Source organism: Antechinus flavipes, chromosome 2, assembly GCF_016432865.1.
Source record: "Antechinus flavipes isolate AdamAnt ecotype Samford, QLD, Australia chromosome 2, AdamAnt_v2, whole genome shotgun sequence".
NCBI lineage: Eukaryota > Metazoa > Chordata > Mammalia > Dasyuromorphia > Dasyuridae > Antechinus > Antechinus flavipes.
This window is the reverse complement of record NC_067399.1, coordinates 503064483-503078417: the sequence shown is the minus strand read 5'-3', so window position 1 is coordinate 503078417 and position 13935 is coordinate 503064483. Positions and strand designations below refer to the sequence as shown.

The 13935-nt window shown below is 51.1% G+C and overlaps 1 protein-coding gene across 1 annotated transcript; it reads right to left on the bottom strand.

Moving 5' to 3' along the window:
* Nucleotides 1-6247: 6247 nt before the first annotated feature.
* PRRT1B (proline rich transmembrane protein 1B) lies at nt 6248-13564 on the bottom strand. The gene is made up of 4 exons (XM_051980231.1): nt 12180-13564; nt 8922-9448; nt 8293-8430; nt 6248-8053 (listed from the first exon to the last, which is right to left on the bottom strand). The coding sequence occupies exons 1-4, from the start codon at nt 12187-12189 to the stop codon at nt 7904-7906; spliced, it is 825 nt and encodes a 274-aa protein (XP_051836191.1). The 5' UTR covers nt 12190-13564; the 3' UTR covers nt 6248-7903.
* Nucleotides 13565-13935: the final 371 nt, after the last annotated feature.

The following is a 13935-nucleotide window of genomic DNA, read 5'->3' as shown; positions in this document are numbered from 1 at the left end:
GTATGGGAGATGACTAGAAGGTCAGGTAGATCCGCTCCGAAGGAGCTACCAGAGGCTTTGGATTGTCTCCTGTATCCCGGCGGCTCCCAAGGGCTAGGTCGTTGCAGGATGGAGCCCCTCCCAAATAACCAGCCACACCGAGGCGATTCCTGCGTCACCTAAGCCCAAAGCTTCCCTCTCAGCATCTGACCTATTCTGGGGCCCCCACGGATCCTTTGGGAAGAGGGGGAGTTACCTGACAAGTGTGAGGGTTTGGAGAGAGGGTAATCAGTCCGGCCTCTGGTTACCCCTGCAATGACCCTCCTATCTAACCAGCAAGACCCCGTCTGCTAAGGGTGACCAGACCAGACCCCCAAGACCCCTTCCCTGAATCCATAAGCAAAGACACCAGAGAGGAAGGCGTGGAGAACTGAGCCTGCAGTCGAAGGAAAATGGATTCAAACCTAGCTCAAGCTGATCGCCAGAAGGAGGGGCGTTTTGGGAAGCAGAAGGGACTGGCGGCGCGGGACAAATGTGAACCTGGATGGGAAGCGCCAACCCAGGTCCTCTCATTGTTAAAATGAGCGCAGGAAGCGGGCGGTGCCTGAGCCCTAACCTCCCTGGGATGTGGCTGGATTATTGCAGCACTGAGGCCGTCTAAAATTTCTTCTGGGAAGAGCCGGGGTCTGTCAGATCTGCCCTTATCCCAGGATACTGAGGAGATGGTGACTATTCCACGTGTGTCTGTGGATCAGCTGAAGGAGCTGGGGATATTTAACCTGGAGAAAGAAGGTGCATTCTGCTTGGCCCGGGGGGCAGAGGAAGGACCAGTAACAGTCCTTGGAGATCATCCAGACATCACTGACAGATGATGAGACTGAGATTAGAAATGTGTCAACTGAGCTTCTGAGTGTTGGGACTAGGGTCCAAATCTGGGTCTCCTGACTTAGCTATTAATTGAAATCAAGACCTAAAGTATCATTGTAGTAATGGTGAGAAGAGAGGAAGTGGGTTAGTGCTGAGAGAGCCCCAAAAGCCAGTCTCATACCTTGATAAAAACCAGTTTTTGGAGTGCCCCGTCCAAACCAAAAAGTGGAATGAGGAATCAGAAGCCTACCAATTCTAGTCACTCACCCATCTGGAAAGAAGGGGAAAAAAGGAAGGGAGAGAGAAAAAAAAAGCATTTCTCCAGCACTATGTGCCAGGCACTGTGGTAAGCATTTTTAACAGTACTTTGGGTAGAGGAAATCTGGAAATAAAATCCTATCTTTGCAATTTGAAAGAGGTAGCTAGTATAATGAGCAAGCACACTGAATCCTGAATAAGATATGTCCTAGGTCCATATTTATATTCTGTTACTTCTTTTTTTGTGGTCTTAGGAGAAAACATTTCTGAGCCTCTGTTTCTTATCTATAAAACTGGAGGAAGAGACAGAGACGGTTGAACAAGATGATCTTAAAGGTCCAAATTCAGTATTTCTCACCTACTCTCCACGACCACCATCCTAAGCAAATGATTTCCTCTCTTCCCCATCACGTGGAGTGGGCAGGATCCTCCCTGCTTGGTTCTCCCTCTGACAAAGCTCCACAGCCAGTCATCGTCACCCCTTGGCCCTCTGCAAATAGTGGGTGCTCCCAGCAGCCCTTTTGACCAGGAAGATCAGGGGGAGTACAGGTGGGATACTCAACCAGGTATGTGAAGATTTGTGTTCTTTGTCCTGTTGGACAAAAGAATGGGGCCTGAGGAATACCCAAGCCTAAGCTACAGAGGTAAAAAGAGGTGAAGGCCATAGCCTTCCCTACCAGCCTTCAGGGAACTCCTCAGGTCAAGTTCTGGCCTCTCCTCCCCTCCCCTTCTCTGGAGATTATTCACTGAGTAAAGAAGAAGCAGGAGGGCAGAGAGAACCCACTATTCTGCTCTCCCCAGAGAGAGTTAAGAGGATAGAATAAAATCTATCTGCTCCCTTAACTATTATTAAATGCCTAGGGTATGAGTTTCAGGTTCAGTCTAATTTCAGATTGCTATTCATTGTTGAGAAGGAGGACCCCAACTCTTATTCTTGCCCCCTCTGGGCTTTCATTCTGAGATAGGAGAATTGGGCATGGAGGACTTTTTGCCCAGTGAGGAGGATTTCCATTCCACAGCCTCCACCAACTTCTCCTTTCAGGCGTGGAAAGTATATCCAGGAAGGTGGGGTTGAGGGCTTCTAGTAAGGCAGATGGTCAAGGCCTGGCTATCTGTGGTCAGTTTTCATGGAACTTGGTCCAAAAACGTTTGGAACCTGTTTGAAAAGACCAGGATTCCCTGGTCCACGGAGGGCCTGGAAAATTGAAGTCACCCAGAAGGCAGTAGGAAGAAGGTAATTATAAGTGAAGTCTAAGTGAAAGGGAGCAGCTAATTCTCTGAGATGTGGCCACTCTTGAGTCCTGTGATTTCCAGAAGAGCTCCTGCCTCCCTGTGACAAAGGGGAATGGGGAGGGAGAAGGCCTGAGCCCTCCTCCATCCTGCCAGCAATTCCTGAGTTGGCCCCTTTGCCAAGAACTAGACCTGTTCACAGCAAAAGGGGCCAACTTTGCCAAGAACTAGACCTGTTCACAGCAAAAGCTTTTAATCTTTTTTGTCATGAACCCCTTTGGCAGGCAGGTGAAACCTGTAAACCCATCCTCAGTTTTATATCTGCATGCATAATTGACAAGAAATGCTCACTTTCAATGATAAATTAATGAAAGTAGAGATATAATTATTCCCTCCTCCAAGTTCACAGACTTCCTAAAATGGACCACTGGGAGTTGGTGGACCCCAAATTAAGAACCCCTGTCTAGAGAAAGGGATTTTCTGAGGAAGACGCTCCTTGAAGAAAGGATGCAGGCCTCCCACGCTTTTTCTGAGCAGCATCTTACATGGAGAGAAAACCCACAAGTTACTCGGACAAGCAAGCCCAAGGAGAAAGGAGGATTTGTTGAGCAGTCTCAAGACCTTCTTGGGGGAATTCATCATTGTCCCAGTTGCTTCCCTTCTCGCGGGCTGGGAAAATTTACTTTCAGGACTTCTCCTTTCAAACCACTTCTACACAAATATGATACCCACGTGCCTCGGCCTCGAGTCGGCCATTCCAGTTCTTTGGGAACAGACTGCACAGATTCACCCCCATTTGCTGCCCCCCAAAACCAGGTCCATTCTGCTACAGAGGAGACTGCCTTCAGCGCAAGGGAAAAGTAAAAGGAAGTCCCAAAGTGGAGGAGATGTTTGTGCCATCAGGTTGCTATGGTAACCAAAGGGGAGGGGAGGTGCTCTGCAAGGAGTCCGGCCTCCTGAGTCCCAGACAGGGCCAGTCACTGGGAAACACACTTTTATCAACCAAACTATCATTTTATTGACCAACCAATCATTTATTAAGTGCCATAACATAGAGTGTGTGGGTGGTGAGCCCTGAAGAAGCTTATACTCTCACAGGGAAACAATATGTACACAAGAATACATTTTGTATGTCGGTCCTCCACAATGCTGGGAGGCAGATCCCCATTTTGTGGAAGCAGGAGATGGAGTCTCCTCTTAGCAAGGTGCCGGTCGCCATGCCCAGAGGAGCGCAGGCTACAGCCATCACCTCTCTAATTGTGGATACCATTGCTCTCCTGAGCCACCCGCCTTCTCTACGTCTTGGCTGCCTCCTGGCACAGGTGAGGAGGTTGGGCTAGTCAATCGCTCTCCCACTGGACCGGGCTGACAGTATTAATTGAGTCAATAAGCACTCCCAAGAAACAAGTGGGAAGTAACAACCATTTTCTGGGTAATGCTACCTGTTTAATTTAACCTTTGATAGCTTACCTTGTCTTTTTTTTTATTTTAAGCAAATACTCTTTAGCCTTCTTGTTGTGTACAGATAGCTAGATGGTGCAGTGGATAAAATACTAGGCTTAGAAGTAAGAAGTGTTCAGATTCTTCCTCACCCACTAAATCGTGATTCTGGAAAAGTCACTTGAGCTCTTTTAGTCTCGATCTCCATTTGTAAAATGGGGATGGATTATAATTGTACCTCTCACACAGAACTGGTGTGAGAACCAAATGAGATAACCTGTGTAAAGTACTTTGCCAAGCTTAAAATGATATATAAATAATTCCAGCTATTATATTACCATGTCACGGGTTTGATTCTGGCTAATTGTGCGGATATTTAGGAAACACTTGGGAACAATAGTTTTGAATTGATGAGGGACTCAAATAATTTAGGAATATTGCAATTGAGATGTGCAACATTTACACATACAAACATGCACTCATATATTTTCCGATCAGAAAATACATACTACTTTTATTGGGCACCCACACAGTAGATCAAACCCCTTAATTTCCTATTATAAAATCTGAGTCCTTTACAGCAAAAACTCATTATCTTCCCTCAGGATATAGAATGAGGGTAGAAAAACTGGAAAGTAAAGCTGTGGGAATGAATGAGTGCAGAATTATTTTCTTTAATCCCCCAAGTTCAGAGCGACAACTCTGCTACTTCCTCTGGAAAATCCAAGCCTCTCTTCCTCAAATCTGGGAAACTGCACGGGATAGACGCATTCTTAGAGTTAGCAAGATTCCCCCCTGCCCTTGGCCCAGATCCCCCCGAATCAGTGCTCCTTCCTATCGTCTTTGGGATATCCACAGAAGAAAAGATGACAAATTGGGGGTAGAACGGACAGCTATTTTTCTGAATGTGTCTTACCGGTCCCCAACTAGACTTTACATTTGTTGAGGCTGGGGATTATGTTCCTGGAGGAGTTTGTCGGGATCTCTCCTTCACTCGGTGATAATCCCCTGAGAAGGGAAGACGCGGGTGGGAATCTGGTCTCTGACACTGGCTTAGTGATAGTGGCTGAATTGCCCGATTTCTTTGAGCCTCAAGCAATGTTTAAGCATCGGACGAGATCCTTTCTGTAAGAGTTGCCCCGGATAGCCTCGAGCTGGGACGCCGCCCGCCGTGGATGCTGAGGGAGATGTAATTTAAGAGGAGCAGACTGAGTAGTAAAAAACAAAACAAAAACTGCCCACGGTGGGGTTGTTTCCGGGAAAACTGGAGGTTCCCTAAGGGCAGCGTCGGGGCAGGCCGGGAAAGGGGCCCCGACTTGGTGCAGCCTGGAACCGCTGTGCTCGTGTAAGGCACCAGCTCCGCCTGGCCAGCGCCGGGGAGGGGGGTGCAAGCCCCTCCTTTTTAGGTGAGGACTTCCAGGGTAGTTTGGGGGGGCCCGGCCAGGGAAGTCGCCCGTTCGCTAAACTTGTAAACTGCCTGCAGGCAAAAGCTAGGGTGCATTTCCTCATGTCGCCATTGGGTGGCAGTCGTGACGACAAACACCGCCATCCACACCAGGAGGTGCAAGGTCACCTGCCCTTCACACCCTACGGGAGTTCCTGGGGATTTGGGCCGGCTTGTCCTTGCTCTTCCGTGCAGAGCCTGCCACGGCCTTAGGAATACATAGAGAGAGAGAATAGCTGTTCTAACATGTATTGATGTATTAAGTGAGAAAGAGAAATTGATGTTGAGGCCGCGGACCCATCTCCATTTTCTCTAGCTCTTGCCAGACTTAGCACCAGGCTTGGAAAGCATGGGGTCCTGCATCCCTAACACCACCAGGTGGCGACATAACCCCACTCCTTCTCAAGGAGATTTTCCCCACATCGCCCCCTCTGGCAGGATATGTACATGATACCTCTCCTAGCCGCTCAAATCCCCCAATTAATTGGCTTTACATCATCTGTCCAGAGTCACATGGTATCACTGATTGACGGGGGTGGGGTGGGGAGGTGAAACCCATGATGCCCTTTCTCAAAATAACATTTTTAAATGTATAAGATAAAAGCAAAGGAAATATATTGAAAGTTATCAAAATCTTTTTTTTAATCCGAAACCCTCATTAAGAACCCCTTCTTTAGAGAAAGGGATCCACATGTGCCAAAATGTTTGTGGCAGTCCTTTTTGTAGTGGCCAGAAACTGGAAACTGAGTGGATGCCCATCAGTTGGAGAATGGCTGAATAAGTTCTGGCATATGAATGTTATGGAATATTACTGTTCTGTAAGGAATGACCAGCAGGATGAATACAGAGAGGCTTAGAGAGACCTACATGGACTGATGCTAAGTGAGATGAGCAGAACCAGGAGATCATTAGCAACAACAAGAGTATGCAATGATCAATTCTGAGGGATATTAATTAATCTTTAACAATGTCATTGGGGCCAGTTTCAATGATCTTGTGATGAAGAAAGAGGACTGTGGAAACTGAGTGTGGATAACATTTCCACTTTTTATTATTCGCTTGCATTTTGTTTTCTTTCTCATTTTTTCCCTTTTTGATCTGATTTTTCTTGTGTAGTAAGATAATTGTATAAATATGTATGCATATATTGTATTTAACATATATTGGAATACTTGCCATCTAGGGAAGGGGGTGAGGGAAAGGAGGGGAAAATTTGGAACACAAGGTTTTGTAAGGATCAATGTTGAAAAATTATCCATGCATATGCTTTGAAAAAAGCTTTAATAAGGAAAAAAACACCCTTTAGATTATAGTCTCCCTGAGGGCTGACATCTGGATGGTCAGAATACTAGAGTTGGAGTCAGGAAGATTTAAATTCAAATCCTGCCTCAGATACTTCCTGCCTATATGACCCCTGTGTACTTCAGTTTCATCATTTGTAAAATGGGGATAATAATACTTTATAGGGTTGTTGAGAAGACAAAATGTAATCATTATAAAGTGCTGTGAAAACTTTAAAATGCTATATAAGCATTAGTTGTTATAACTCTTCCCCCAATAAAGTAACAAGAACAGCAATAATATTTAATTTAGCATTTTAGAGTTTGTTAGGCAATTTACAAATATTCTTATCATTTGATCTCACAGAAACCAGATAGGATCTCTTGTTTTACAGCTGAGGAAACCAAGGCAAAACAGAGGTTAAGTGATTCAAACAACAGGACCTAAGAAGGGATTGTGCTCCAGGAGCACAGTAAATTTAAACAATTACTGCTTCCTCCAAACTACTGCTTCCTTTGTGTTAAACTCAAGAAGGAACAATCTATGTATAAGAGTCCCTTTAGGTCACATGTTGACTTATTTTTAAAATACTATTTTTATTGTATTTTTATTTATTAAGTATTTCCCAGTTACATTTTAATCTGGCTTGAACCACCCTCAGGAGTATTACAGGTGGCAGGCTGCCATAAGTCTGGTGCTTGACTAAATCTGGCAGAGGATGCCCAAAGCAATCAAGTCCAACCAGCACCTTATCCACACATACAGCATTTTGCTCAGGATTTTCATTTATTGACCAACATACTTACCTGATTTCAGGAAGTTAAGGTTCAGGGGATTCACTGTGAAAACCATGGCTCTGGGATGGGAGGAAGACGAAGGGGGCAGAGAGCAAGGCCGACAGTCAAAGGGGAGAGAAGAGGAAGAATGGAAGCCCAGGGATGCAGATGAGCTCATCTCTTTGATGCAATACTGACTCTGCCCTGGGCCCTCCCTGGAGAAAGGGATGAAGGAGCTGGGGAGGAATTCTGGGACCTCAGAGAGTCCTTGGATGAAGGGTTTGTCCTCTGGTAGAGATGCTGGGTAAGAACCCCACAGCCCTCTCTGTCTCAGTCTCTCAGGGACTGGCCCTGGGCGGGGGTTCCACGGCCCTTCCTGGAGGACTTGGGCCCCGGGCCAAGGGGCAGTCCCACGCGGGGCCCCGGTGAGTTCCAGCCGCAGGACTGGCATCCCCACAGCAGTCGGGGGCACCGCAGCAGGTGGGCAGCAGAGGAGCAGCGCCGTAGACCCGCTCTCTGCCTCGAGGGCAGGCAGGAGAAGGGAAAGAGTCTGCCCAAGCAGAGCAGCTTGGACGGGCCGGGCAGCACGGCCCTGAGCCGCAGGGGGAGAAAGCCCCCACTGGGTCCCTCAGGGAATGTAGAGGGCCACGATGACGTAGATGACCCAGCTGGTAGACACGAAGACCCCAAAGAGCAGACTGAAGAGCACCAAGGAGCGGGCTTTCTTGGACGCCTGCTCGGCCTGAGCGAGGTCTCCGCGGCTCAGGGCTGCCCGGGTCTGGGGCGCAGGAGGAGAAAGCGGGCCAGAGGTGAGCGGGACTGTTGGAGGCTCCCAGGCTTCCCTCCCTCCCCGCCTCCCTTCGCTGGTTCAGGGGAGCCCCAGGCCCGGAGGCTGGTCCCTTCCAAGAGACAGCAGTCCTAGACTGCCAAGTTCAAAAGGCTGGGAGAAGGAAGCCCCCCTTCCGGTCCCATGCAGGCCCAGGACCCTCCCCTGGAGCTGGCCCGGCCCGGCCCTACCTCATGAGAGTAGACAATGGCGATGACCCCAGTGATCAGGCAGCAGAAGAGGGTCACCAACACGGACTCCACCATGTAATCTTTAGGCAGGGGCCTCCGGTCCATGCCAGCCACCATACTGTTCATGGGGCTGTTGTACTGCAAGGGAGAAGGAGGCTGAGTGAAGGGGCCCCCAAGGAGGGGGGATCAGACGCGGTGGGTCTGAAGGCCCTTTGCCCAAAGCCAGAGAGCTAGGAAGGGGTAGGACTGAGGCCGGGCCTGGGGGCAGCGGGCAGCCTCCCCCCATCCAACACGGGACAGAACAATGCACTTTTGATCAAACAAGATGTTTGTAGGCGTGCTTAGTGCAATGACTGGAACACGCAGTCACTACCCAAGTGCTGACTTTCTTCCCTTCCCTCAGAGCCAGAGTGGGATCCTGCCCTTTCCTAAGTCATTTCTCTGTCTCATTTTCCTCCTCTGTAAAACGCGGGGAGAGGTCTCCCTTTCTGAGGCAGGCCCCGAACCCAGCGGAGGAGTGTGCCCAAGGGTCCGGGAGCTGCCGGGACGCGGGGAAATGATGTGCTGTAGACCGGCCGCCTGGCGCCCCCCAGGGCCCCGTGGGAGGAGACCCAACAGAGGTTACGCACAATGGTGTAGGGGAAGGCTCCGGAAGGCAGGTTCGATGCCGGGAACAGCGACGGGGGCGAAGACGCTGGTGGGTAGAGGGCTGCTGGAGAGGGTCCCGACGGGTACAGAGGCGCGGCTGACGGCGCCGGCGGGTACAGAGGCTGTGGCGAAGGCCCCGGCTGATAGAGGATGGGCATTTGCCCAGAGAAGCCCGACGGGAATGGCGGGTAGAGCATGTGGACAGCCTTGGGGTCGGGAGGGGTGTAAGGCGGGGGCTCCCCCACGAAGCCGATGCCCGTGGCACACTTGGGCGGCTGCCTGTTCTCGCCAGCAGGGCTGGGCCGCGGAGGGCTCGGGGAAGACGAGGCCGCGCCATCGTCCCAGGGGGCGGGGCTGGGCAGGGGCGGGGGCTCTGCTGCCGCCTCCCCGCTCTCCCCGCCAGCCCCGGGGGCGCTGCCCTCCCCCGCGGCCCCCCGGGGGTCTGCGAGCTCGCGGCGGGGGCCCGTTTCTGAGGAAGGAGCGGCGCTGCCGTCTCTGGCTTCCGGACCTTTAAAGGAAGGAAAGCCCCGTTACCTGGGAGCCCGACCCGGAAAGGACCAGGGCCCGGAGAGGTCATTCCGCAGAGGAGCGGAGGGCTGAGCGAGGTCCCGTGAGGCTCCGGCCGGCCCTCGCTCTCCGCTCCAGTGTGCCTTCTCCCCGGGGCCTCGCTGCCAGCGCCGCCCTCCTACGGTCACATTTTCCCCCCTGAGGCAGCTGGGGTTAAGTGACTTGCCCGGGGTCACACAGCCGGCCGGTTAAGTGTCTGCGGCTGGATCTGAACTCGGGTCCTCCTGACTTCGGGGCTGGGGCTCTATGCACTGCGCCCCCAGCAGCCCGATGGGGCACACTTCATTTATCTTGTACGTAGCTTTGCATGCCGTCTCCATTGTAGTTTTCTATTTGGTTTTATTTATAATTTTCTCTATTTCTTTGTATCCCAGCACCTAGCATGGTGCCTGCCGGGATACAGTCAGGTGCTTTAAAAAATGCTCATTGACTGACCGGCAGATAGTTCTTCCCTTTGCTTCCAGCCTTCTCTCTATATTCTCTATACTCTGTGGCTCCCTAGTTTCTCCAAGACTGAACAGGAAGTTCTCTGGCCTTTTAGGGCCGTCTCTCCCCCGACACTGCGCAAAGTGTCCCCGGGAGCAGGGAATTGGGGCCCGCGGCCCAGGCCCGGAGCGCTGGCCCTCCTCGTCCTCTCCTCCTCTCTTCCCCGGCTAAGACCCCACTCCACAAGCTTCCCCGCAGGAAACCGTTTGCATGCTCCCCCCACCCGGCCTAGAGGCGGGATCATGGTTTGCCCCCGGTGGACCCTGTGCTTAGCCCAGTGCCTGGCCCCGACCACCCAGACCAACCAGCCTCATGATGCATATAACGCAGCCAGCGTGTAATAAATGCTCACGGATCGATGAATGGCTATCGATGGGGCCCTTTGAGGGGCTCTGCTCCCTCCACCCCCACAAATCTGGGCCGGGCACCCCCATTTCCAGGCTCGCTCTACCCCAAGCCCTAGTTACCATAACATAAACTGAGCTTCCCCGGCCTCACCCGGACAAATACCAGGCCTGATCAGGAGCAGATAAGGTTAGGGAAAGTAAATAAATGTCCAAGCACAGGCTGATAAGGGATATCTTTGGAAAGCTTTTGGGGCCTCAGGTTTCTCCCAAGAGAGCCCCAGACTCACCTGATCTGACGTCAGGGGCCAACAAGGCTCTGAGGCTCGGGCTGGGGCTAGCCCTCTAAGAAAACATCAGTGTCTGCTGCAGACATTCGGACCTAGATTTGGACCCTTCTCTAAGTGGAGAGGGAGCCAGCCGAGACTCCTGTCTGGGACCCCAAGGGGAGGCCGCTGAAGGCCTCTGGGGGTGCGGATGGGAAAGTGAAAGGTGTCTGGGCTCCCTCGGTCCCCAGCCCTCCCCCATGGCTGGCTCCAGCAGCTCCCACCTCCTCCAGATCTAGGCTGCTGACAAGGCTGGCAGGGAGGCTGGGGCCCCTGGGGAGCAGAGAGAGCTGGGAGGGAGCCAGGAAAGGGGTTATTCCTACCTCCCCATCGTTTTTTTCTCCAGCTCCCCATCCTCCTCCGCCATCTCTCTGCCTGTCCCCCCTTTCATTCTGAGGCCTTTATTAAGTGCCTCCTATGTGCATGTGCTCTGTGAGGTACTAAGAGGAGAGGAGTGAATTCTAAGAGATGTCTCTGAGCCCAGCTTCCTTTCCCTGCATGTGGTCCGGGCACAGTGACTGCAGGGGGAGGGATAAGGAAGAAACCCCAGCTGGGGCCACGGGCCAGACTCTGCTCTGCCCTGTGACCCCTAGGGGCCAATGATGGAGGGCCCCCAGCCTTCCTGCTGCCCTCCTGGTTTGTCTTTGTCTCCCCCCGCCCCGGCCCTGCCCATGAGAAATAGGACCTTCTTTCTCATAATGGAAATTAAGTTGCCAGGGTAACCACTAAGTTAGTCCTGGGGTAGAAGGCAAGAATAGGATGAGGGTCGTAGGGTCCCTTACACAGGACTCAGCCCACACCCTGGGGACTCCCTGGGGAGACAGCTGAGTTCTCACCTCTGCCCCTGTCCCTGCCGGTGAGTCCTGGTTGACCTCAGCCTGAAACCCCAAGCTCTCTCCCTCCTCGGCAGCTGGAGAGAAGCTGGGGGCATCACGATCACAGAAAAGCAGCACGGGGGTGAAGGCAGCTCCAAGCCCAAATGCCTGACCCCGCTGGGGCTGGCCTGAGGCTCCCCCCAGTTCCTCTCCTCCCATAGCCCCCCAAGCACTCTGCTCTCTGCTATCACTGCTTGTTGATGGACCACTGAGGGCCAACAAGTCTGGCTGGGGGTAAAGGTGGGTCCTCTCACCCCCTTGGAAAGGACTTGATGAAGACGGTGCCCCCAAGTCCTTAAAGAATCTTTCCTCCTCCTCCTTTTCCTCCTCCTCCTCCTTCTCTCCTTCCTCTTTCTCCTCCTCCTCTTCCTCCTCCTCCTCCACTCCTTTCTTTTCTCTTCTTCCTTCACTCCTTCCTCCCCTTTTCCTCCTCCTTCACTCCTTCCTTCTCCTCCTCCTCCTCCTCTTCCTGACAGTGCTCTGGTTCTCTGAGCTTCCTAGACATCCAGCAGCTGCTGGCCAGTTTTTGCGGGCTGTAGACGGGATGAGGAGGACGGAGGAGGGAGCACGGCACCCACCTGGTTGCAGTCCCCGTAGCCCCCGGGGAGCCTCTTCTCTCCCTGGGGTAGGGGCGCCCTTACCTGGCTCCATGGTCTGGGTGGTCCCAGCGCCCAGAGCCCGCAGCGGGCTCCTGCTCAGCTGTTGTAGTGATGGTCCCTCCCTGAGACTCTTCTTTCCTTACAGGGCTCCAGTTTCCTGTTGCCCAACTGCACCCGGTTAATAATTGACAGGCTTGCTTGCAGCTGGCTGTGTCAACAAGGAGCTCCTCATTCCGGGGCCCTTCTGTACCAGTTTTTTCCGTGCCCGGAGACCCCACTCTGCCGGATGGCAGTGCCTGGCAAGGCTGCGGGGCCCTGCCTCATGGGAATGGGCCAGAGACTGACAGCTCCCCCTGGGGCCGGGCAGGGGAAGCATTGCCTCTAACCTTTGATCTGCAAACAGTCAGAGCAGCCAAATCATACTCCAGGGTGCTGCCGAGGGTCCCCAGGTGACAGCTTATCGCGGTGCCACTTACCAGCTGGTGGCGCCCGAGGAAGGGCAAGGCCCTTCTGAGGTTTCCATCACCCTTTTGGTCTTCTGGGTAGCCAGGAAAGAGCTTAGAGACGGGGTCAGGAGCTCATGTGGGGGCCTCCGAAGAGTGCAATTAGGCTTGCCACTCAGATGCTAGATATACAGTTGGTGCTTAATCATGTTGCACCTCTTGTTGGCGTTCAATTGATTTGAGGTATATGTTTGGTACTTCCTAAATGCTTATCGAAATGAAGCAATTTTTGAAAATAAAAAACTGCCTAGTTTCCAGTGGTGCATCAAAGGAATGGGGAAGACAGAGAGAAAGCTAGAAGGAGGTGGTGAGAGAAGAGGAAAAAGCCTGGTTGAAAGGTTGGGGAGTCCTTCTCTTGACCTCAAATAAGTTACAACCTCTCTGAGCCTCTCAGAGCCTTCTCAGTTTTCTCATCTATAAAATAGGGTAATAACAATCATTGATGTTAGCTTGGATTTGTACCTGACTTTGATACTTGGTTTCTGTGTGGCTTTGAGCAAGTAGGTGACACAAGGGATAGAATGCTGAACTTAGCATGAGGAAGAAACGAATTCAAATTCAGTTAATCTTCCTTGTGCCTCAGTTTCCCCATCTTTAAAGTAGGGATAATGACAATAACTATCTCACAAGATTGTGTGAGAATCTAATGAATTAAGATAAGCAAAATGGTTTGCCAGTCTTAATGTGCCCTAAAAATGCTAGTTTTTTCATCTGTAAAATAAGGTGGGTGGTCTTTATGGTCTTTATAGAACCTCACATTTTTCCTAAAGCATTTTGTCTATTTTCGACATTTTTTTCTAGTATTTTTGTAAAGAATGTTCAATAATTTCAAGTGAAGCCTTGAAATTGCATCTTTCCTTTGCCTCCTCTCCATCCCCATCATTTATCTTGTATTCTACTTCCCCTTCCCTTTTGTTGTTTTGTTTAAAAGCCATGGTTTCATTGATCTCTGCAATGTAGAGGGAATTATCGATGCCGAGCCTAAGCGAGGTGAAGAATAAAACAAAGAGATGTATGCCAGTCAAAATTATTCACCAGTGTAGGGGTCGGATCTAATGATTTTATGTTGATTGGATCAAACTCTTAAGATACTGCAGAGCTTCCTGGAAGAGACTCATAATCATTCAAGGGAATACGACCTCTCCATCCATACAGGAGAGACCAAATATGATTCCAAGCAGTATCTGAATGGAAACCCGGTAGTTTGTCCAACAACTTACCTATTTGGGAGAGGTGATGAAGCTGACGATGAGTCCCTGACTGTTGGAAGGGACGAGGAAATCGATTTGGACAGC

Coding starts and splice junctions, on each gene's coding strand:
- PRRT1B (XM_051980231.1), bottom strand. Junction 8,431..8,921: donor GAGCCTTCCCCTACACCATT/GTGCGTAACCTC, acceptor TCTCCCTTGCAG/TACAACAGCCCCATGAACAG. Junction 8,054..8,292: donor CCATTGTCTACTCTCATGAG/GTAGGGCCGGGC, acceptor CCTGCGCCCCAG/ACCCGGGCAGCCCTGAGCCG.